This window comes from Cherax quadricarinatus, chromosome 15 (genome assembly GCF_038502225.1).
Source record: "Cherax quadricarinatus isolate ZL_2023a chromosome 15, ASM3850222v1, whole genome shotgun sequence".
NCBI classification, from domain to species: Eukaryota; Metazoa; Arthropoda; class Malacostraca; order Decapoda; family Parastacidae; genus Cherax; species Cherax quadricarinatus.
In genome coordinates this window covers 41,214,437-41,239,695 of record NC_091306.1, presented here as the reverse complement: position 1 = coordinate 41,239,695, position 25,259 = coordinate 41,214,437, and the positions used below count along the sequence as shown (strand labels likewise).

Sequence of the window (25,259 nt, the reverse complement as noted above, 5' to 3'; positions counted from 1 at the left end):
CCTAGTCAAGCCTAGTGAAATTGGTTCTTCATATCCCATGTGTTTAGTAGGAGGCATTCAAATGTGTAAAACCTAGCACATTTTTTTTCATTAATTAAGAAAGTAGAATTAACAGCTTAGATAAGTTGAAATCTCACTTAACCCTTAAACTATCCAAACGTAGATCTACGTCCAGGTGCATAGCACTCCGATCATAGATCTACTTTTTTTTTTACACAAGAAAGCATGTAAAATCGGACATAAATCTACATCCGGAGCACTATGCACGTGGACGTTGATCTGCGTTTGGACAGTTTAAGGCTCAAGAAGAAAAACCCAAATGAAATTTAATGGTAATATTTTTTATTACAGCTCTACTGCAGGCTGTTACTACACGGGCATCTGTATCATCAACTCCAGGCACAGTGAATATTAAGACACTCCCTCCACCTCCACAACCCCCTGATAACCCTCAGACTGATGCTGAGAGACAGCAACAACATCAGTATGAACAGTGGCTGGGACAGCAACATAGCTTAATTGCTTCACAACAGAGATTTTATGAAACTGAGATAATTAAGCTTAGAAAGCAACGCAAGAGCCTAAATAGTCGCCAGAGGACGCTAAAAAAGAATGGTCAAGAGCTAAATGAAAATGATGCAGCTGATCTTGCCCGTGTCCAGAGGGAAGCATCTGCTATTCAACGACATTTAGAGCAGTGTAGAAAGTCTGCCAGACAGCATGCTATGATCGTTCAAGAGTACAACAATAAAAAAAGAAATCGACAAAGTCACATAATAAGTACTCAAGGTGGAGTAATGAATGCCTCTCCAGGAAATATGATGACTGGGGCTTCTCCCATGGGTCATGCAGGTTCATCGCCTTTGCACTCTACTCCTCAAAGTCCTCTCATGTCCCCATCACCTTCATCACAACCAGGAATGGGCTTGAGCCCCATGGTACCCTCACCCCACACACCAGTGGCATCTCCTAATCCCACAATAGTGCCACAACATTCTCCTCATGCTATGGTAGTTCCAGGTCCACACCCATCCCCAGGAGAATCGCCTTTTAGCCCTCAAACACGCATGCCATCTCCAGGAGGAGGGTATCCCGATCAGGGTCCACGAACTACTTATCCTGGTGCACCCCAAGGTATGACACACCACATGATGGTGTCTCCAATGAGAGTTAGAATGCCCGCTCACAGTCCAGGTACACAGACAGTACAACCAGGTCAAATGTCACCACATATGATGGGAGTAAGAGCATCATATCCCCAAGCTGGAGTAATGATGCCCCAGGGCCAAGGAACAACTATGATGATGAGGCATCAGTACCCCCAAGGAGTGATGCCTCTCCGAAGACCATCTGGATCAGGTCCTGTTCCTAGTCCAGGCTCTGTTGGCCCCATCCCAAGTCCAGGTGGACCTGTTCCAAGTCCATTAGGAGGTGGAATGGCTATGAAACCTAGTCCAGTTCATAGTGGCTTGAAGAGTCCAGTACCACTGGCTAGTCCCAGTGGCCCAGTTCCAAGTCCTATATCTGGGAATATGTCTATGAAGCCAAGTCCAGTTCATAGTGGGTTGAGAAGTCCTGTGCCTCTTGCCAGCCCTCAAATGCGTTCTCATAGTGCAGAAAACCCAGGCACTCCGTTAACACCTCGCAGTGTTGGCACGGGGGAGGTAGGTGGAGCGCCACACACACCTCATAGTGATATGGGAGGTGCCAGTAGTAACAGTAGTCAAGTTAATAGTCCTCATCCCTCAGTGCCAACACCCACTAGTGATGCAGTACCCTCACCCGCCTCCTCATCTACACCCACTGCTGGAGTAGGAACAGTTGCACCAAGATCAGGAGGAGGAGGAGGAGGTAATGCTAATAATCCCAATAATCCAGCACCTCTTCCACCACACATAAGAAGATTTGGATATTTCAAACCTGGACTTCGAGGTGGTACTCTTTTAAGAAGTCGCTGGGGGCATTTCAAATTTGGCTTGAAGGGCGGAGCACCCCTTGGAGAAATTGAAAATAATACAGTACAAACTACTTGCAGCAATGAAATGGCAACAGTAGCATCTACAAATACTACATCCAATGTCAGCACCTCTTCCTCTTCCATATTAAGGGCTGTAAGTACCACAGCACTGTCAAAAAATGATGTAGAGACTCATGAGGGACAGGAGGGTTTAGCCCATGTTTTAAGTGAAAGTCTTAAAGGACCAGTAAGGATGATTGGAGGTTCAGTATCACGAGCCGGCCAGTCTGCATATTCACCAGCAGGATTGACGACTGCTGCCATGACGCCTCACCTTTCGTCCATTGTTAATAAGGTAGTTATTCCAGAGCCTTCAAAATCTGAAATTCCTCCATCAAGTCGACATCAAGCAGTAATAGGTATTCCTGGTGGAGGTGCAATATTATCACAAAATAACATGTACCCCAGTCATACTGTAGCAGTAGCTCCTGGAATTAGATTACCAAGTGTCAATGCCTCTACAAATTATCCATCATCAAATATTGTCACAGGTTGTGTGGCCACAACCCACTCTAGCATAATGGGTATGGCAGTGGGCACAACAGGTGCTGGTGGCATAAGTGGTTCTCTTGTACCACCGCCTATTATGTCTGTGACTTCTTGTGCCACAACCACAGCTTCTATGTACAACTTGAGTATGGCACCAACAAACCGACCACTAGATGAAGTTTCCACTCATAGTACTATGGTCAGCATCAATGACCAAGTAAGTGGGATATCAAGTGGGTTAACAAACTTTCCAAATAATACAGGCTTGCCTTCAACATCAGTATCGGCATTGACCCTCACGACGCCTTCTCTTGGTCGCCCACTGGTAAGTATTCCAGTACAGAAAATTGGTTTACAGCAAAGACCTGTGGTACATACAACTGGGGCACCATCAGTGACCACACAACAGCTACGAACCCTTCCATCTATTGGTCAGCTTCAACCAGGAGCCAGGCAATTTAGAACACAGTTAATAAGAGCACCAGTTTCCCAACAACCTGGAAGTCTTGATTTAGAAGGTCATAAACTAGTAACTCAGCAGCAAGTGATGCATCCATCTATAAGTCAGCCAGTTGGAGTGTTATCCAGTGGTGTTCCTCAGACCCTATCACAGCAGACATGGATACAAACATCCAGTGGAACTTTATCGCAGAGTGGAGTTGTTGTACAGAGTGGATTACAGCAGACTGTTGGGGTACGCATGGTGACACAGCCAATGATGGTTCAACAAACCATTGTACGCAGTGGTAATGTTATGGTACGGCCAGCCACAAGTGGTCAGGTTGCAGTTCAAGGTGGGGTGAGAATGATGATGATACATGGAGGAAAACCAGTTCGTACACCCTCTCCCCCAGTGAGTCGGCCAACCATGATGCCTCCTCCTGCTGCTAAATCTCCAGCAGGGCATTCTGCAAGTCCAGTACTTCGTGTATCTCCATCCCCATCTCCTTTGTCAAATCATCCATCTCCCCACTCTCCACAAATCAAGGGACAGTCTCCTCTAATGGGATCTCCAGCCCCCAGTCCTCATAGCTCACTCCCTACGCTTTCAAGCATTATTAAGAGGGAACCAGATGATGAGCACCCTGGTCCTTGTAGTACTCCTAACATGTCACATTCAGGTATGGCTGGTCCAAGCATTTCTCAACCCCCTGGCACACTGCATGTGACCATTAGTGGTGCACCATCACAAACAACTACACAATTGCCAGTGATGAATCACCCACACTTGACAACACAAAATTCTTCATTGGACACAGGACCTTTGAAGACTGAGGGACTGAATGAAGGGATGAGTAAAGAGTCTTCCAATGCTTTACTAAAGCAACTGTTGGAGAACACTGGGTGTGCTAGCCCACTGCAACAGCCACCTCAAGGTCAGCTGGTTTTATTTAGGTCCTCACAAGGAACAATACCGATGCAGTCCTCTCATCTGTCCCAAGTTGCTTCACAGGTGCCTAATCCAACCCCCATAATAGTACCTCGTAGCATTGTACCTGTCTCTGCCCCTAGCTCACATGCTCCTGCGTTACATACCACTAGTGTTGCATCCATGATGTCTCAAAGTGCTGACATTCAGCAGCAGCATCACGCAGTAATTGCACCTGGAACTCAACCACAGCCCTTAGGACCCAGTCCACAACTAATGCAACGGTCGGTTGTAGTGTCTGGTCCTCAGCAGATTTCTCAAAATCCTGGCACTCACACTGTTGTCCTAGGTCAGCAGCAGTTAATAGCCCAGTCTGGTGGTCATGTTAACCTCAGTCATTCAGTAGCACGTCTTGGAGTACCATTTACTGGTCAGAGCCATCCAGTTCAACATACTACTGGTCCACATCCGTCTAGTCAGCATGCAGGTATAAGACAAGTCACAACCCATCATATAGCTCATCCAGGTATAAACCCTTCTTCGGGTCATCATGTGATACCAGGACAGCCAACTCATCAGACGGTTACTGTCAGTCACCCAAGCCGTCCACTGGGCCACCCTGTCACTCCCTCAGGACCTCATATGGTTGTCCATCCAGGCCTTCGACCTGCCCACCCAGGTCAACACCCTTTAGTTAATGCTCATCCACCAGGTACTCATCTTGTATCAGGATCACGGCCTACACTTAACTCCACAATAATGAATGCTGCACCAACACCAGCAAGTATGGCAGACCGAATAAATAGTGATCCTGCTCTAAAAACAGAGATGCGTGTAATGATTCCCGAGACAGTAATGGGTACTGGTACTAGCACGGGAGAACACACACCTGAGATGACCACACCAAATGATGGCTCAGATTCTTTAGACCACGAAGAGCTTAAGAAAGCCAAAAAACGAGCTCAGCAAGCTAGAAGAAAAAGTCAAAGTAAGGACACCAAGGTACAGCCAGCCAAGCGAGCTAGACAAGGATCTCGAGTTGAAGAAGATTATGATGCATATATTGACAGTGTGATGCAACAGTTAAGGAGTATGCCACCACTCACTATCATGGAACCAGAAGTACCAAGAAACTTTAACCTATGTCCAATGTTTGGTAGTGGTGACTTGACTAAACTAGGCAGGAGAGATTATAACCATCGACAAGGGGTTTTAGAAGGTTCAGAAGGTCAGGCAACTATAAAAAATATCACTGATTTTTATAATACACAGCCATTTGGTGATAAATTACCTATTGTTACTCCAGCAAAAACTGCACCCACTCAGCGTGGCTTTTACATTCATGAATTTACCCCACCAAAGATTGGCCTCCCACTGGATGAATACCAAGGCGAAGGTGATTCTGTGAGTGGCTCTAATCGTCCAACTCCAGCCCCTACCCCAACTAGAGATGCAGATTCTCCAGATACCGTTTTAAGTTCTTCTTCTCCAGAATGTATATTACCTGAATCACCCCTTCCATTTAAGGGTCTTAGGCTGGTTGATATGGATGAAGATCCCCAAGAAGATCAACGTGACCGTTCCCTCTCTCCATCTATCCCTCTTCTTGTACCCACTCCCATAAGACCTGGACAGTTACCATTCCTTCCATCTCTTGACAAAGATAGTAAAGATATTCCAGAATTAGATAAGGAGAACATTGGTAGTCTCTCAAGCATTACAATGAAGAGTCGCATTGGACAGTCGCCAGCACTGCCCTTAAAAGACATGGGCAATGTCACTGTTACACTTACACTTTCATCTCAAGCAGGGGAAGATGTATCTGGTGTGCTGCGTTCTTTGGCTAACCTCTTAAACATTCCTCCACCATCATCATATCAAATGGCAGACCGACTGCAAGCTCCCAAATTACCAAGGGTTTATCATCATAAACATCCAAAATGTCCATAGGGCAGCTTTTCCCACACCAGCTCCAGGCATTCCATACTCCATATTGCATCTATCCTGTGGGTTACCAAGTGGTACGTAATTCTTCTTTGGTCCTTTGCTATATTGAAAAAAAAATTTATGTAAATTTTTGTCATAGTATGATATGTAGTAATGGTTATCCCAGTTTATAGAAGAAAGAAGTTAATCTAATATGATAAATTTACTTTTATTATTCTTACCCAGATTCGGTTCTACTGGAGCATGCGTCGGCTTCACAAGAGATGTGCTTATGAGTGTTCAATCCATGAGAATGATGCTCAGCCAGAATTTAGAATAACTGTGAAAGAGGATGGTTATGAAGACCATACATTTGTCAGCTGCTCTCCTAAGGGTGTATGGAACAAAGTTCTTGAACCTTTGACAGAGATGCGTCACAAAGCAGATGTTGTGAGACTCTTTCCACAGTACATCAGTGGAGAGGATCTCTTTGGCCTAACTGAACCAGCAATTGTTCGTATCCTGGAGTCATTACCAGGTATTGACACACTAGGTGACTACAACTTCAAGTATGGCCGTAATCCATTGTTCGAGCTCCCCTTAGCTGTGAACCCAAGCGGTTGTGCTCGAGCAGAGCCCTTTAACAAACTGCACCTCAAACGCTACCATGGGATGCGTACCAGTGCCGGTTCCGTGAGAACAAGTAGCAACTGCAGAACAGCTGCAAGTGTAGCAACCCTGACCATGGCCTATGATCCCTTTGTGCCCTATAGTAAGTTGCATGTCCATTCAAGATCATCACAGTATAAGAAGATGAAGAATGAGTGGAGAAGTGTTGTTTATTTAGCAAGGTGAGTTAACTTTTATTATTGATTCAGAAAAATTACTTTTGTAAAGAATAGGAAAATAAAGGTGGAGACATAATACTGTATTGGTCAAAATCTAAAAGATGCCAAAAATTAAAATTGAAAAATACGTGCTAGGTAAGAATCCCACATGTAGAGACAGACAGGAGACTAGGTGATACTTATATTTCAATCTTGGTCTGAGGTTCCCACCTCAGAATGTATATCTAAATAATGTAGGTTGGTAGACAGCAACCACCCAGCGAGGTATTACCGTCCTGCCAAGTGAGTGTGAAACGAAAGCCTGTAATTGTTTTACATGATGGTAGGATTGCTGGTGTCTTTTTTCTGTCTCAAACATGCACGATTTCAGGTACGTCTTGCTACTTCTACTTACACTTAGGTCACACTACACATACATGTACATGTTTATTTATACACACTCATCTGAGTTTCCTTTGATTTTATCTTAATAGTTCTTGGTCTTATTACTTTTCCTTTTACATCCATGGGGAAGTGGAATAAGAATCTTTCCTCCGTAAGTCATGCGTGTTGTAAAAGTCAACTAAAATGCCGGGAACAATGGGCTAGTAACCCCTTTTCTGTAATTACTAAAAAGAATAAGAAAATTGTCAAAGTGGGAAGTCTGAATGTGCGTGCGTGGATGTTGTGCAAATGATAAGAAAGAGATGATTTTGGATGTTATGAATGAGAAGAAGCTGGATGTCCTGGCTTTAAGTGAAACAAAGCTGAAGGGGGTGGGAGAGTTTCAGTGGAAAGGAATAAATGGGATTAGGTCAGGGGTTTCAAATAGAGCTAAAGAAGGAGTAGCAGTAATGTTGAAGGATAAGCTATGGCAGGAAAAGAGGGACTATAAATGTATTAATTCAAGGATTATGTGGAGTAAAATAAAGGTTGGATGTGAAAAGTGGGTTGTAGTAAGCGTATATGCACCTGGAGAAGAGAGAAGTGTAGAGGAGAGAGAGAGATTTTGGGAAATGTTGAGTGAATGCGTGGGGAGCTTTGAACCAAGTGTGAGAGTGCTTGTGGTTGGGGATTTCAATGCTAAAGTGGGCAAAAATGTTGTGGAGGGAATAGTAGGTAAATTTGGGGTGTCAGGGGTAAATGAAAATGGGGAGCCTTTAATTGAGCTATGTGTAGAAAGAGGTTTGCTAATAAGTAATACATATTTTATGACTATTGGCAGAAAGGTGGGCTAGTGCAAAGATGAGTAGTGGGGGGCTTGAAGATGGTTGGAATAGTTTTAAAAATGCAGTATTAGAATGTGGGGCAGAAGTTTGTGGTTATAGGAGGGTGGGGGCAGGAGGAAAGAGGAGTGATTGGTGGAATGATGAAGTAAAGGGTGTGATAAAAGTGAAAAAGGTAGCTTACGAGAGGTTTTTACAAAGTGGAAGTGTTATAAGAAGAGCAGAGTATATGGAGAGTAAAAGAAAGGTGAAGAGAGTGGTGAGAGAATGCAAAAGGAGAGCAGATGAAAGAGTGGGAGAGGCACTGTCGAGAAATTTTAATGAAAATAAGAAAAAATTTTGGAGTGAGTTAAACAAGTTAAGAAAGCCTAGGGAAAGTATGGATTTGTCAGTTAAAAACAGAGTAGGGGAGTTAGTAGATGGGGAGAGGGAGGTATTAGGTAGATGGCGAGAATATTTTGAGGAACTTTTAAATGTTGAGGAAGAAAGGGAGGCGGTAATTTCATGCACTGGCCAGGGAGGTATACCATCTTTTAGGAGTGAAGAAGAGCAGAATGTAAGTGTGGTGGAGGTATGTGAGGCATTACATAGAATGAAATGGGGTAAAGCAGCTGGAACTGATGGGGTCATGACAGAAATGTTAAAAGCAGGGGGGGATATAGTGTTGGAGTGGTTGGTACTTTTGTTTAATAAATGTATGAAAGAGGGGAAGGTACCTAGGGATTGGCAGAGAGCATGTATAGTCCCTTTATATAAAGGGAAGGGGGACAAAAGAGATTGTAAAAATTATAGAGGAATAAGTTCACTGAGTATACCAGGAAAAGTATACGGTAGGGTTATAATTGAAAGAATTAGAGGCAAGACAGAATGTAGGATTGCGGATGAGCAAGGAGGCTTCAGAGTGGGTAGGGGATGTGTAGATCAAGTGTTTACATTGAAGCATATACAGTGGACCCCCGGTTAACGATATTTTTTCACTCCAGAAGTATGTTCAAGTGCCAGTACTGACCGAATTTGTTCCCATAAGGAATATTGTGAAGTGGATTAGTCCATTTCAGGCCCCCAAACATACACGTACAAACGCACTTACATAAATACACTTACATAATTGGTCGCATTCGGAGATGATCGTTATGCGGGGGTCCACTGTATGTGAACAGTATTTAGATAAAGGTAGGGAAGTTTTTATTGCATTTATTGATTTAGAAAAGGCATATGATAGAGTGGATAGAGGAGCAATGTGGCAGATGTTGCAAGTATATGGAATAGGTGGTAAGTTACTAAATGCTGTAAAGAGCTTTTATGAGGACAGTGAGGCTCAGGTTAGGGTGTGTAGAAGAGAGGGAGACTACTTCCCGGTAAAAGTAGGTCTTAGACAGGGATGTGTAATGTCACCATGGTTGTTTAATATATTTATAGATGGGGTTGTAAAAGAAGTAAATGCTAGGGTGTTCGGGAGAGGGGTGGGATTAAATTATGGGGGATCAAATTCAAAATGGGAATTGACACAGTTACTTTTTGCTGATGATACTGTGCTTATGGGAGATTCTAAAGAGAAATTGCAAAGGTTAATGGATGAGTTTGAGAATGTGTGTAAAGGTAGAAAGTTGAAAGTGAACATAGAAAAGAGTAAGGTGATGAGGGTATCAAATGATTTAGATAAAGAAAAATTGGATATCAAATTGGGGAGGAGGAGTATGGAAGAAGTGAATGTTTTCAGATACTTGGGAGTTGACGTGTCGGCGGATGGATTTATGAAGGATGAGGTTAATCATAGAATTGATGAGGGAAAAAAGGTGAGTGGTGCATTGAGGTATATGTGGAGTCAAAAAACGTTATCCATGGAGGCAAAGAAGGGAATGTATGAAAGTATAGTAGTACCAACACACTTCTATGGGTGTGATCTGTTGTGAATGCAGCAGCGAGGAGGCGGTTGGAGGCAGTGGAGATGTCCTGTCTAAGGTCAATGTGTGGTGTAAATATTATGCAGAAAATTCGGAGTGTGGAAATTAGGAGATGTGGAGTTAATAGAGGTATTAGTCAGAGGGTTGAAGAGGGGTTGTTGAGGTGGTTTGGTCATTTAGAGAGAATGGATCAAAGTGGAATGACATGGAGAGCGTTTAAGTCTGTAGGGGAAGGAAGGCGGGGTAGGGGTCATCCTCGAAAAGGTTGGAAGGAAGGGGTAAGGGATGTTTTGTGGGCGAGAGGCTTGGACTTCCATTAGGCGTGCGTGAGCGTGTTCAATAGGAGTGAATGGAGACGAATGGTATTTGGGACCTGACGATCTGTTGGAGTGTGAGCAGGGTAATATTTAGTAAAGGGTTTCAGGGAAAGCAGTTATTTTTACATAGCCAGACTTGAGTCCTGGAAATGGGAAGTACAATGCCTGCACTCTAAAGGAGGGGTTTGGGATATTGGCAGTTTGGAGGGATATGTTGTGTATCTTTATACGTATATGCTTCTAAACTGTTGTATTCTGAGCACCTTTGCAAAAACAGTGATTATGTGTGAGTGACTTGGAAGTGTTGAATGATGATGAAAATATTTTCTTTTTGGGGATTTTCTTTTGGGTCACCCTGCCTCGGTGGGAGACGACCAACTTGTTAAAAAAAGAAAAATCAAAACATCTGTCTTTGTCTACCTTTAGGATTGCTTCTACCACTGACTAGTGATCTTCACACATTGTATGCTATTGTAATAGTTTTACAAAAAAAAAATCGTTGTCTAAAATTTTGTGCACCTCATCCTCCTGTATCTCCATTTCCTAGTTTTCCTCTTATTGTTCCTTTTCCTATTTCTACTTTTTTTAACTTCCCTCCTTTACTCCACTCCCTCCTTCCTTCCTGCTTCCTCCTCTCCCTCCTTCCTGCTTCCTCCTCTCCCTCCTTCCTGCTTCCTCCTCTCCCTCCTTCCTGCTTCCTCCTCTCCCTCCTTCCTGCTTCCTCCTCTCCCTCCTTCCTGCTTCCTCATCTCCCTCTTTCCTGCTTCCTCCTCTCCCTCCTTCCTTCTTCCTCCTCTCTCTCCTTCCTTCTTCCTCCTCTCTCTCCTTCCTTCTTCCTCCTCTCCCTCCTTCCTGCTTCCTCATCTCCCTCTTTCCTGCTTCCTCCTCTCCCTCCTTCCTTCTTCCTCCTCTCTCTCCTTCCTGCTTCCTCCTCTCCCTCCTTCCTGCTTCCTCCTCTCCTTCCTTCCTGCTTCCTCCTCTCCCTCCTTCCTGCTTCCTCCTCTCCCTCCTTCCTGCTTCCTCCTCTCCTTCCCTCTCCCTCCTCTCCTTCCCTCTCCCTCCCCTTCCCTCCCCTTCCCTCCCCTTCCCTCCCCTTCCCTCTCCTTCCCTCTCATTCCCTCTCCTTCCCTCTTCCCTCCCTCCCCTTCCTCTCCCTTCTCCACCTTCACTGTCTTCCACTCAAGTGTCACTTGGTAGTCTTCCCTGTCTTCCACTCAAGTGTCACTTGGTAGTTCATTTTCTCTTGATATGTATTGAATTCTGTTCCACTTCCATGGGGAAGTGGATCTTCCTCCGTAAGCCATGTGTGTTGTAAGAGGCGACTAAAATGCCAGGAGCAAGGAACTAATAACCCATTCTCCCGTATAAATTACTAAATTTAAAAAGAGAAACTTTTGTTTTTCTTTTTGGGCCACCCTGCCTTGGTGGGATACGGCCGGTTTGCTAAAAAAAAAAAAAAAAGTATTGCATGCAATATCCTGATTGTTACACACTACGAAATTTTGCTTGTGCTTTTTCAATCACTTCTACACAAAAATTGCATTATGTGAGCTTGCAGTATAAGTGGATGTACCATAGTAGTAATAATAATACAGCTTTTTCTCACTTAGCGACGTACTCGTTTACCGACGACTTGGACTTACGACAGGCTCTCTGAGCAGTATGCATAATTAAATAATGTATAGTAGAGCTTATTTCCTCTATTCTCTTTATTACAATATAAAGTACACTACTGTATAAACATTTAAAAATATACCAGGAATGTTATAAATAGTGCAAAGGTGACATTAAAACAATATCAAAGATGGTTGACACAGATCCACTACCATTATAGTATGCTCCTCACTTAGTAACAAATTCGTTTACCGACGTGGTCTTAGGAACAGAACTCCGTCATTAAGTGGGGAGAGACTGTAATAATAATAATAATAATAATAAATAGCATTCTAAGCTATGTCTTAGTAGCATTGATTAAGAAATGTGGAGAAATATACACTTTTTTTTTTTTTTTTTTTTTTTTTTTAGGTGTATGCTTTCTTGGAGTTTTAGTTAATACTAAAAGTAACATTTACTTTTGTGACTGTTGAGAAAGTGTTAAATTGCATTAACTTGTTCCTGCTTTGATGATTGCTTCTTTATTTGATAGGTCTAAGATCCAAGGACTTGGTCTGTATGCTGCAAGAGATATTGAAAAGAACACTATGATCATCGAGTACATTGGTGAGATCATCCGTTCAGAGTTGGCAGAGGTAAGATACTTGTAAAGTGTTCTGTCTTATACTCGAGAGCTTTTTTTTTCCCAAGTAGCTATCTCTCAAGGCTGGAATATTGCTATTCACTAACAGTCCCACTCAAGGTGGGCAAGATTGCTGATCTAGAGAATTTGCAGAGAACCTTCATTGCATGTGTAAGTTTAGTACTCCACCTCAGTTACTGGCATTGTTCAAAGTCCCTCAACCTGTAGTTGTTGGAACATAGACGAGAAAGTTGTATCATAATTTACACCTGGAAAATCCTAGAGGGATTGGTCCCAAATCTGCATTCAGATATCACTCCATCTGAAAGCAAGAGGCTTGGCAGTTGGTGCAAAATATTCCCAGTGAAAAACAAGGTTGCCATGAGTACAGTATGAGATTACACAATAAGTGTAAGAGACTCAAAACAAGACTAGCAGCCTCCCTTCATGCATAAGGAGATTACTAACAGACCCCTGGGTGCCTTCAAGAGGGCACTTGATATGTTCATTAAGTTGGTTTCTGATCAGACTGTGGTTCATATGCTGGCCTGAGTGCAGTCAACAGTAACAGCCTGATTTTGATGAGGCCTTGATCCACTTGGAGGTCAGGTCTGGGACTAGATCATGGGGACATTGACCCAATGAAGTGACCCAATGAAGGAATAACACTCACTATCATAATTTCAGTACTCATTCATATTTGTATTGAACTACATAAAATCATTCACATTACAGAAAACCTAATAGGGATACTCTACTTTGTTTTGTCACTCTTGATTTTTTCTACCTTCAGTTTGGTTGAAATTTTAAGACATGTCCACCTGTTGCATGCCCCTTCACATACAAATTATTGTAGCTCTGTTTTGCTTAATTAACATATACAAATTATTTAAACAATAGATAATGCTTTAGATATGCAAATATAAATCAGAGTAAAATATTGGATAAACATTCTTAGTTAAAAATATGTAAAATTAAAATGGATTATGGCTTATGAAATCATCTCAAGTTGTAACTTGGACTTCTATGTTATAACATGGGTTTCTGTTTTAACATAGGTTTCTATATTGTAACATAGGTTTTATGATCAACTAGGCTGTGAGTACGAAACACTCAACTTATTTCAAATGCTATATATATACTGGAAGATGGAAAATTAATAATGAGCTAAGAAATGAGGCTTTTTTTCATGTAGGCATGCTTAGTAAGTGTTATATATTGTGGGGTAAACATGTTAACTTGTGGTAAAGAAAACAGTAACTTCTGTGGAGTCCTTTTTTTTTTTTTTTAACACATCGGCCATTTCCTACTGAGGCAGGGTGACCCAAAAAGAAAGAAAAATGCTTTCATCATTCAACACTTTCACCATCACTCATACATAATCACTGCCTTTGCAGAGGCACTCAGATACAACAGTTTAGAAGTCCCTCCAAACTGCCAATATCCCAAACCCCTCCTTTATGTTAACCCTTATTAAAATGCCTTTATATTATGACAGGTTCGTGAAAAACGCTATGAGGCTCAGAATCGAGGCATCTACATGTTCCGTCTTGATGACCAGCGGGTTGTGGATGCCACTGTAACAGGTGGTCTAGCTCGCTACGTCAACCACTCATGTGGGCCCAATTGCTACACAGAGACCATCGAAGTTGAGAGAGACCTCAAGATTCTCATTATTTCCAATCGCAAAATTCTGCGAGGAGAGGAGGTGCGTTTATTTATGTACAGTATCATACTGTGTTTCAATTTTTTCTTCTTCCTCCTAAACTAATTGTCTTTTTGGATGTACGTTGGCTTAAATATAATACCATGGCTTGTGATCTGTCAACCTCATGGTAGTAAAGGTAGTAAGTAATATAACCTGTTTTCTTTCCTATTTGTTTATTTTGATCAAAATTCACTGTTGCTTCTGTTCTTGCCCCATGGCCAGGTTCCAGGATAGCACCAAGGTGTTAACATTCTGCCTCACTATATTTTGAAAGCATATGGCACTCATTTCCACGTAATTTGAATTCATAGCTAACACCTCGCTAATTGGTTGAATGACCTGTCTTTCGGCAGCGGTTCATACTGAAAGCGCTCTCGTATAAAAGTATACTAGTAAAGAGTATTTACAAAGAGAGTAAGACTCGCATTAAGGTATGTAGGAGAAAAGAAAAACCACCATTTAACAATTAAAGTAAGATTTAGACAGGAATATATGATGTCACCTGGTAGTTTAACTTAGAGATGTGGTGAAGATGTGGGATTAACAAATAAGGAATCTGATACAAAGTAGGAATTATTGCAGTCACTCTTTGCCAATAATACAGTTTGTTTGGAAATTAAAGAGAAATGGCAAAGGTTGGATCAGTTTTGTGGTGTATGTATGTAAAAGAAGGAAATTAACCCATAAACGGTCCAAGCAGATCTACGTTCACATGTTTAGTGCTACAAAAGTAAATTATGTTTTCTTTACATATTTTCAAATATAACAAAAAAAAATAGATCAAAGTTTTTTTTACACATTTTCAAATGTAAAAAAACAAAAAGAAGATCTACTTTTTTTACATACTTTCAAATGTTGAAAAAACGTATATATATGTTTGGACCGTTTACGGGTTAAGAGTGAGCACAGAAAAAAGCAAGGTGATGAGAGTAACAAAATGTTTAGGCATTGAATATTAGATATCAGATTGGGAAGAGGAAGTAAATGTGTTTATTAGAGAGTGGACCTGTTGGCAGGTGGATCTATGAATGATGAGGTGAACCATAAAATAGATTATGGTGGACAGGTAAGCGAGGTGTAAAGCAAAAGATGTTTATTTAAGGAGATAAAGAGGAATTTTTTGAGAACCTGACTAGCTGTTGGAATGTGAGCAGGGTAATATTTAGTAAAGGGATTCAGGGAAACCAGTTATTTTTATATAGCTGGACATGAGTACTGGAAATGGGAAGTACAATGCCTGCACTTTAAAGGAGGGGTTTGGGATATTGGTAGTTTGAAGGGGTATGTTATACAGTGGACCCCCGGTTAACGATATTTTTTCACTCCATAAGTATGTTCAGGTGCCAGTACTGACCGAATTTGTTCCCATAAGGAATATTGTGAAGTAGATTAGTCCATTTCAGACCCCCAAACATACACGTACAAACGCACTTACATAAATACACTTACATAATTGGTCGCATTCGGAGGTAATCGTTATGCGTGGGTCCACTGTATATGCTTCTAAACTGTTGTATCTGGGCACTTTTGCAAAGACAGTGATTATATGTGACTGAGGTGAAAGTGTTGAATGATGATGAAAGTATTTTTTTGGGGGGGATTTTCTTTCTTTTTGGGTCACCCTTCCTCGGTGGGAGACGGCAGACTTGTTGAAAAAAAAAAAAAAAGAGGAATGCAGTGGAAGTATAGTGGTACTAACTCCTTCATATGGGTGTGAATTATTATTATTCTTTCAATGCACCGGCCATAACCCACCGAAGCAGGGTGGCTCCAAAAGGAAAACAAAAGTTTCTCTGTAAATGTAGTAATGTATACGTGAGAAGGGGTTACTAGCCCCTTGCTCCTGGCACTTTAGTTGCCTTTTATGACACGCATGGCTTACTTAGGAAGAATTCTGGTCCACTTTCCCATGGAGAATAGGTGTGAATTATATGTTGTAGCAAGGAGGAGGCAGGAGGCAGTGTGGATATCAAATTTGAGAACAGTATGAAATGTTAATATTGCGCAAAGATTTTGTAATGTAAAAGTTAGGAGGCAATGTGGCATTGCAGAAAGTATTATTCAGAGGAGGGGTTGTTGATGTGGTTAGGGCATTTAGAGAGGATGGAGCAGAATAGGATGAAAAAGGTATCTAGATCTGGTATGAAAGAGAGGGAGGGGAAAGGGTTGCCCCAGGAATAGGACACACACATTCACATGATATGTATACAGCATATAATTATATGGTATATTGAGTACTGTATAAGCTGTTTGTTGTGCAGGGAGTGTGCAAGTGCAAAGTAAATACATGTTAAGTAAAAGGACACAATTGCAACTAATGTGACATTTTGTTGTGGCAACGTTTCACTCTCCAGGAGCTTTGTCAAGCCATAACGTTAGGCTTGATAATGCTCCTGGAGAGCTAAACATTGCCACAACAAAATATCACATTAGTTGCATTTGTGTCCTTTCACTTAACATATTGTTGGTAATTCTACCAATGTTAACCCTTAAACTGTCCAAACCAAGTTCTTTAACCCTTTCAGGGTCAAAGGCCAAAATTTGAAGGGGTGTCCCAGTGTCCAAGAAATTTTGAAAAAAAAAAAAAAAAAATTTCTTACAGAATTAAAGATAATATTTTTGTGAAGGTAATAAAACAATTTTTTTTTTTTCTGATCAGTACTTACCGAGATACAGCGGCGGGAAATTGACCCAAAATGACCGGGTGGCGGCAACATCAGCGACTTCAGCAAAATCGCATTTTTTTTATTTTATGTTTTTTATACTTTTTTCTTTTCTTTTCTAAATTTTTTCTTTTTCTAGTAACATTTGTGGCCTGTGAGACCAATATAATGTATATTGTATAAGTGTACACTCATTGTATTCAACACAATAACTCTACTAATTTGTTTAGCATTATATTGCTTACAAAACTTGTTTACAAGTTTATTGTAAACAAAATGATGAAAATATTAGTGCCGTTATTGTGTTGAATACAACGGTACCATATGGTATAATGGTGTCATAGGGTGCAATGGTACCATATGGTACAGTGGTACCATATGGTACAATATGGTACAATGGCACCATATGATACAATGGTACCATATGGTACAATGGCACTATTTGGTACACTGGTACCATATGATACAATGGTACCATATGGTGCAATGGTACCATATGGTACATTGTACCATACAGTACATTGTAGCATACAGTACAATGATACCATATGGTTCATTGTACCAAATGGTACTATATGGTACTGTTGTATTCAACACAATAAACACACTAATATTTTCATCATTATTTTGTTTAAAATAATTGTTTACAACAAAAATATGCAAAAAATGTTGTATATTAGTAATGTTCTATTATATATTTACAAATGTACAGCCACTTGACATGTTCCTTGAGGTGGAAACTGCTGAGTCAGTAGCTAGCTTGCATTGCCACTCACTCAGTCTTGGCTGGTGTCTCATGCCACCAACACCACCTGTTGACCATATGGTACACGGTATCATATGTTACAGGGTACCATATGGTACATTGTACTATATGGTATAGGGTACCATACAGTACAGGATAACGTAAGGTGCAGGGTACCATATAGTGCAGGGTGCCATATGGTACAGGGTGCCATATGGTACAGGATACCATATGGCACATGGTACCATATGGCACAGGGTACCATATGGCACAGGGTACCATACAGTACAGGACACCATATGGTACAGATACAGGGATCCCTATGGAAATAAGTGACCCTGGCTTTTTTGGGTTATCCTAGTTTTTTTTACATATGCTGCTATGTATGATAATCCATGTAATTGTATTTCCACACACCAGAATAAACTTACTCAAGCGCATGTGGCATCGTAAGTAAGTTTATTTAGGTATACACAAATAAAGTTACATAGAATATTATACTTAGCAGCATATGTTTGGAGAACCTAGGATAACCCAAAAAAGTCAGAGACGTATTTCCGTAAGGGTCCCTGTACCCTGTACTATATGGTACAGTGTACCATATGGTACAATGTACCATATGGTATAATGTACCATATGGTACAATGTACCATATGGTACATTATACCATTGATTCAGCTTTTCAGCTGGCTGCAGATTTCTCTTATTATTTCATCAGGAAATTCGCCAATATTCACTTGGATTTGGATTTAACTTGGGTGTGGATTTCTCTGACTGTTCTGGCTCATATTGTATCATGGATTTCACTTTCTTGGTTTCTCCAGTTGGCAGGGAGCTTGTGTTGATCACTTGTTTTAAAAGTGACTATTTTCCACAGTTAGTGAAAAGGGCTTTGGTTGATCTGCTCTTCTCTTTCTAAATTGATTGAATGTGCTATTCTAGGTCAATTACAGTATTTCTTTTCTGCAGTGAAGTCATGTTTGTCTGCATGTCAACTTTGTGTAAAGTTTGCTATAATTTGGTACTGAACACTTGTTTAGGAAATGCATATTTAATACCAGTGATTATGGATCATGGTCTGTGGCTCAAGGAAAATTGCATTCTCTTCTAAAATCATATCTTACTGGTCAGTTATATCAAGTAGTAATCAATGACTGTATCTCAGCCATCTGCTTTGCTCTATGGTATTCAACAGGCTTCATCTGTTCTTGGACTGGTATTGTTGACTGCTTATGTTAGTGGCTTATCCTCTCTGTCGGATGGTCATAGAGTTGAATATTTGTTTTATGTTACATCCTGGTTTTAAATGTGGAAGATACAAAACTTCATTTTATTTCTCATTTTCTTTATATTCAGATGTGAGTGACAAATAGAAAATAGAATCTAAATGAGGGTATGAAAGTTATTTTGATTATCAGGGGAAATCTCGGGGAAATACATTTTGGAGATTTTGATACCTTCGATTGTGGTACTCGGTTCACTGCCTATTAAATCAGTAAAGGATCTGGGTGCCTGCCAAAATTTTTCATTGTTGTTTGCTGGATACATTAATTAAAATGTTAAATTTTGCTATTTTCATATTCATAATCTTTATTTAGTCCTAAAATATCTTGATACACATAATATCTTGGTCCTTATCCACACATTTGTTTCCTCTCATATTGAGTTGCAATTGTTTGTTTATTGATTTTCATAATTACTTGCTTAAAAGATTTCAGTCTGTACCAAATCATGTAATTAGACTGGTATTTTCACTCCCACCTGGAGTTTCCATTACTCCCTACTCGTATTATTTGCATTGGCTCCCTGTTAAGGCAAGTATTAAATTTAAATTCTATTAACATTTAACCGTTTCAGGATCCAGACCCCCAGTCTGAAACTTGACCATAGGGTCCAAGAAATTAAAAAGAAAAAAAATTCTTATGAAATGAGAATCTTTTCTGAAGGTAATAAAATGAAAAGTATGAAATTTGATGGAAAATTGACAAAATTACGCTATTGCAAATTTTGTTGAGTCATCAATATTTACATATAGGCGATTTTGCCCATTTTGACTCCTATTTTAGGACAATTACACTGTTCCATTCGACCAGATTCTTAGCTATTTTGCTAGTATGCCTTCTATTTTATGACTTGAGAACAAGAAACTGCCCAGTCAACTATTGGCCAATTTCACACAAATTTCAAAATATTCCATTTTCAAAATATGCTCCAGAATAAACATTGCAGTCATTACTGGCACTAAAATAACATTTCCTTTGTTTATTAGTTACTTTTTCAAGCTTTATTCATGAATTCCATTTTGATTTTTTATTCACACTAAAAAATAGATTTACTGTAATGCAATATTGTAATGACTGTATAAATAATATCAGTGTATTTGTGAATGCATTTTAGCCCCACCAGTTGATGTGTATTGGAAGTATGATCTAATTTGTTTACTCTTGAGCATCAGCAAAAATCAAACATTTCTGCTACTTTGAGAGACCAAGAAACCACGAATACAACCATAAAAACCACACAAAAATATACCACAAAGTCGCTGCTTTAAAACAAAAACATGGTCTGTTTTTTTTTCTCATTATGCACTTTGTGCTGCAAGATATTTTTTATATGGTACACACTTACCTCATAGATACATTCTCTTGTATCTAAGCCCAAATTTACCACTCACAGATTATGAGTGAGCTGAGCTCATCACGTAGCACTACGGCACAGACCCTGGCTTTAAACCCATAGAACAATGGCAAGGACCTTCAAAGGATTAAAGCTATTAAGTTTAGTTTCTTGCTGATATACTTGTACTTTTTACATTGGGCTTATGAGTGTTTCTTCTAGTCGTAGGATGATTCCAAAATTTTTCCTGATACTGATACTCAGTTTTAAGCCAATACAGTGGAAACTCAAAAATCGAACTTAATCCGTTCCAGGAGCTAGTTCTAAATTCGAAAAGTCTGAAATTCGAAGCAATATTTCCCATAAGAAATAATGGAAATACAATTAATCCTTTCCAGAAACCCAAAAATATTCACACAAAAAATACATTTTATAGAGATTAATTACAGTTTTACATACAACAAATACTATAATTTTTAATTATGTATAGTAATCTTTCTTTCTTTCAACAAACCGGCCATATCCCACCAAGGTGGGGTGGCCCAAAAGGAAAAATGAAAGTTTCTCCTTTTACATTTAGTAATATATACAGGAGAAGGGGTTACTAGCCCCTTGCTCCCGGCATTTTAGTCGCCTCTTACAACACGCATAGCTTACGGAGGAAGAATTCTGTTCCACTTCCCCATGGAGATAAGAGGAAATAAACAAGAACTAGAAAGAAAATAGAAGAAAACCAAGATGGGTGTGTACATATATGTTTGTACATGTATGTGTAGTGTGACCTAAGTGTCAGTAGAAGTAGCAAGACGTACCTGAAATCTTGCATATTTATGAGACAGAAAAAAAGACACCAGCAATCCTACCATCATGTAAAACAATTACAGGCTTCCGTTTTACACTCACTTGGCAGGACGGTAGTACCTCCCTGGGCGGTTGCTGTCTACCAACCCACTACCTAGGATGTATAGTAATACATATACAATAACATTTTTACTTACCTTTATTGAAGATTGGCGATGGCATCTGGAAGATAGGGAGGAGGAGAGAGGGAGTTGGGGTTAATGCCACTAGGACCAGCTTAAGAGTCACTGGACTCCTGTCTCACAAAATAACTGTCCACAGTCCCCTGTTTCTGGCACCTCTTTAACATTTCCCTAAAATGGGACATGGTTCTGTCACTGAACTTGTTGCAAAGATGGCTTGTTTCAGCTTGCTCAGGGTGGTACTTCTGCACAAACATTTGGACATCATTCCACTTGGCACAGTCTCCTTAATCTTTGAAGAAGGCACCTCATCCACTCCCTGTATTAACACCTTTCGCAACATCAGCTTCCTTGATTTGTTCTTTCTTTGACAGGATAGAACCGATGGTCGGCTTGTTTTTCCCATACATCCTGGCAAGCTCAACAAGTCTCACACCACTCTCATACTTCTGTATTATTTCCTTCTTCACATCTATGGTGTTTCTCATTTTCTTTACCACAGGGGTACCACTAGCAAGTTTCTTTGGGCCCATGGCAGCTTATTTCACAGTCCCACAAGCACTAAACACAACGAAATAATCGTAAAATGCGTGAATGAGAGCGCAGGTTAGTGTTCACTCAAGCATAAACAAAGCTAGGCTGCTCACAGCGCCTGCGCGGGGACGCGGAAGAGCGGGCGACAGACAGGTCCCGTACCCAGCGGTCCGAAAATAGGGGCGCGTTCAATAATAGGGACAGTTTGTCCGAAAAAATGGTCCTATTTTCAAAACATTCAATATGTGATACGTTTGATTTTTGTGGTTCCACTGTACTATCAAAATTAGCTGATATATATTCTCAGTTTTAGTCCAATACTGATACCATTAAAATTAAGAGTTGATATCACTAATACAGATACTTTGACACACCCCTTGTCTCTACGAATTTCTATGGAGACTCTAACTCTGATTGAGCATTGTGCTGTTGGTAAGAAATCACACCTCCTTACTTGAGCTTATGATTGTGATGAGTATATCACTCTTGAATTAAACTTTAATATTCTTTTTTATTGTTTTTTTTATAGTTTGGTGTGTGAGCTCTTGTAAATTTCATGAAAGAACAGGCACTTAAGAATACAAAATTCCAAATCACTTTTTTAACACACCAGCCGTCTTTCACTTAGGTAAGAAGACCTGAAAAAGAAGAAATACACTCACTATCTTGCAGGAAGCATAAGGATACCACAGTTCAGATGCTCATCCAAGCTGCATCATCCCCACCCCTCTTTCAGGGTGTGGACACTGTTCCTACCATCTCCAGGACTCGAGTCCAGCTAGCCAGTTTCCCTGAATACTTTCATATATGTTACTTTACTCTCCATCAGCATGTCAAGTCATAAAAACCACTTACCCATTTAACATGCTCATACGTGCCTGTTGGATGTCCAGGCCTGTTGCATACAAGACCTCCTTTACCCCTTCAGTCCAACTTTTCTTAGGATGACCTCTTCCCTCCAAGTTATCCTATTTTGTTCAGTCTCTCTAATAGTACAAACTTCCTCAAGAACCCCTCCTCAGCCCTCTGTTTAATACTTTTAGTAACCCCAGATTTCCTTTTAATCTCCAAACTACAAATCTCTGCATAATGTTTACACCATGCATTGCCTTCAAAAACACATCTCAGCTGCCTCCAACCTCCTCCTCACTGCAGCATTCACAACCCATGCTTCACATCCATGTAAGAGTGTTGGTACCACTATACTCTCATACATTTCCCTTTTTGCCTCCATGGATAACATTCTTTGTCTCTACAGATGTCTCAGTTCACCACCCACCTTTTTTCCCTTCTTCATTTCTGTGGTTCACCTCGTCTTTCACAGACCTATCCACCAACAAGTCCACTATCAAATATCGAAACACTCACTTCCTCCATACTCCCTCCCTCAAATCTGATATCCAGTCTTTCATTACTTAAATTTTTTTGTTCTTCTTTCAACAAACTGGCCATATCCCACCAAGGTAGGATGGCCCAAAAGGAAAAGCAAAAGTTTTTCCTTTTAAATTCAGTAATCTTTCTTTCAACACACTGGCCGTATCCCACCGAGGCGGGGTGACCCAAAAGGAAAAACGAAAGTTTCTCCTTTTACATTTAGTAATATATACAGGAGAAGGGGTTACTAGCCCCTTGCTCCCGGCAATTTAGTCACCTCTTACAACACGCATGGCTTACGGAGGAAGAATTCTGTTCCACTTCCCCATGGAGGTAAGAGGAAATAAACAGGAACAAGAACTAGTAAGAAAATAGATGAAAACCCAGAGGGGTGTGTGTATATATTATATGCTTGTACATGTATGTGTAGTGTGACCTAAGTGTAAGTAGAAGTAGCAAGACATACCTGAAACCTTGCATGTAAATTAAATAATATATACAGGAAAAAGGGTTACTAGCCCCCTGCTCCTGGCATTTTAGTCACCTCTTATGACACGCATGGCTTATAGAGGAATAATTCTGTTCCACTTCCCCATGGAGAAATTTTTTTTTTATTTACTTTTTTTTTTTTTTTTTAATGTTGGCCATTTCCCACTAAGGGTGATCCAAAAAAGAAACACTTTCACTATCATTTGCACTATCACTATGTGGCCAGAGGTGTTGTATTTTTGAAGAGCTAGAAGTAGTCAGCCATCATTTATGAAGTACAGTGGTTCTTTAAAATGCAGTAAACCATTATGTCATTTACTTAAAACCAAGTGTCTTTTGAGTAACAAGTTGATACAGATGTAACTGGGTATGAATATAGTGCTATATTGGTTTTCAAGTTAACTATTAGCAAATTCAAGCATCTCTTTTCTTTAGTTTTTTTTTTATCATCTTTGATTAATGTGCTAAGCTATGATTCATTAATGAGATTGATTTTGCAAGTTGGTGAAATAATAAAAAAAATATGCATGTATTTGCATCTCATTTTTTTTTTTTTTTTTTTCACGTGAACAGGAATATTATTGAGGATATAACCAACAGTTAATTTTTCATTTATTTTTTCAGCTGGCATATGATTACAAGTTTGATGAGGAGGAGGACCACAAGATTCCTTGTCTGTGTGGTGCAGAAAACTGCAGGAAATGGATGAATTAGGAAGTCCCAGCAGAAAGTACAACGTCCCATGTGGACCTTAATTTCTAGCAACAAAAGACAAAAATGGAAACAGAAATATAGTGGGTTTGTTGTATAATATCTGTGCCTTGACACTTGAATACGCAGCATTACCAGACTTTTTGTGGCCTCTTTAATACAGTTAATGTGGGTCAAAGTTTATTGCTTTGTTTACTTGACTAAATGAAAAAGATAACCTCACTTATCTCGCCAAAGTATATAGTTAATAGTGGTGTGTGAAAATTGATTTGAAATAGTGTGTAATTTGATTGTTCAGATATTTTTTTATTTTTCTGTTTGCTTGTGACTGAGTGCTTGTAAATTATATATGTTATAATTGTGTATATATGCTTTAATTTTGCATTAGTACACATACATTTCTATTTGATTGTAAGTCTGTGTGTGTATATGTATATTTTAAAGCATTTTAATCGAAGCATACTTGCGTGTATGGATGTGGATGTAAAGATGCATGCATGTATGGAAAACTTAATGTAACAAATTGCTTGAATTGTATGAAATTAATTTATTTATATTTGAAATTAGCATTTTTCAAGTACTAATGGTTGTGTCAGACCATAAGTAAAAGAGTCTCTTTGTTTCAAACTGGAATATGCAACGGTTGATTAGAAATGTTCGTGTGACGCTGGAGGTTAAAGAGAGTTGGCTAACGTAATGCATTTATGAGACAAGGTATTCACGTATGTGGTTGCTCATTGTTTTTATGGAGAATGTTTTGCTTTTTATTGCTGGCAGGAACAGAAAAGCCAAGTGCCTTGTGCAAGGAAATCAGCTTTCCAAGTCAGGGATTGGATTTAAACATTTTGTGGCTGAAGTGCAATTCTTTGTCCGAAAGGAAATGTGATTTCTAGTGTTTACTATAAGCTGGTCTAACTTTCCACTGTTTTTGACAAGAGTGGCCTAAAAGTGTTCTTCCATCATTTCTAAGACTAATTCTTATGAATATAGTACTATCATTCAGTAGCACTCTGTCTTATTTAAATACATGATTTAATTGTATTGAATGGAAAGATGGCCCAGTTTATGTAAGTTGATTCTTAGTTACAAGGTGTATTTAAAATTTCTATTTACAGTGGATCTATT

General features: G+C 39.9%; 1 protein-coding gene across 1 annotated transcript in view; it reads left to right on the top strand.

Moving 5' to 3' along the window:
• The window catches only part of LOC128703308 (histone-lysine N-methyltransferase 2C), a 394,589-nt gene that overhangs the window by 368,507 nt on the left and 823 nt on the right, over positions 1–25,259 (top strand). Inside the window, 6 exon segments of the mRNA XM_070085312.1 lie at positions 352–5,816; positions 5,819–5,896; positions 6,048–6,652; positions 12,222–12,324; positions 13,810–14,019; positions 24,048–25,259. The exon segment at positions 24,048–25,259 is cut by the window's right edge and continues 823 nt beyond it. Of these exon segments, the coding sequence (XP_069941413.1) occupies positions 352–5,816; positions 5,819–5,896; positions 6,048–6,652; positions 12,222–12,324; positions 13,810–14,019; positions 24,048–24,137 (6,551 nt within the window). The 3' untranslated portion in view covers positions 24,138–25,259.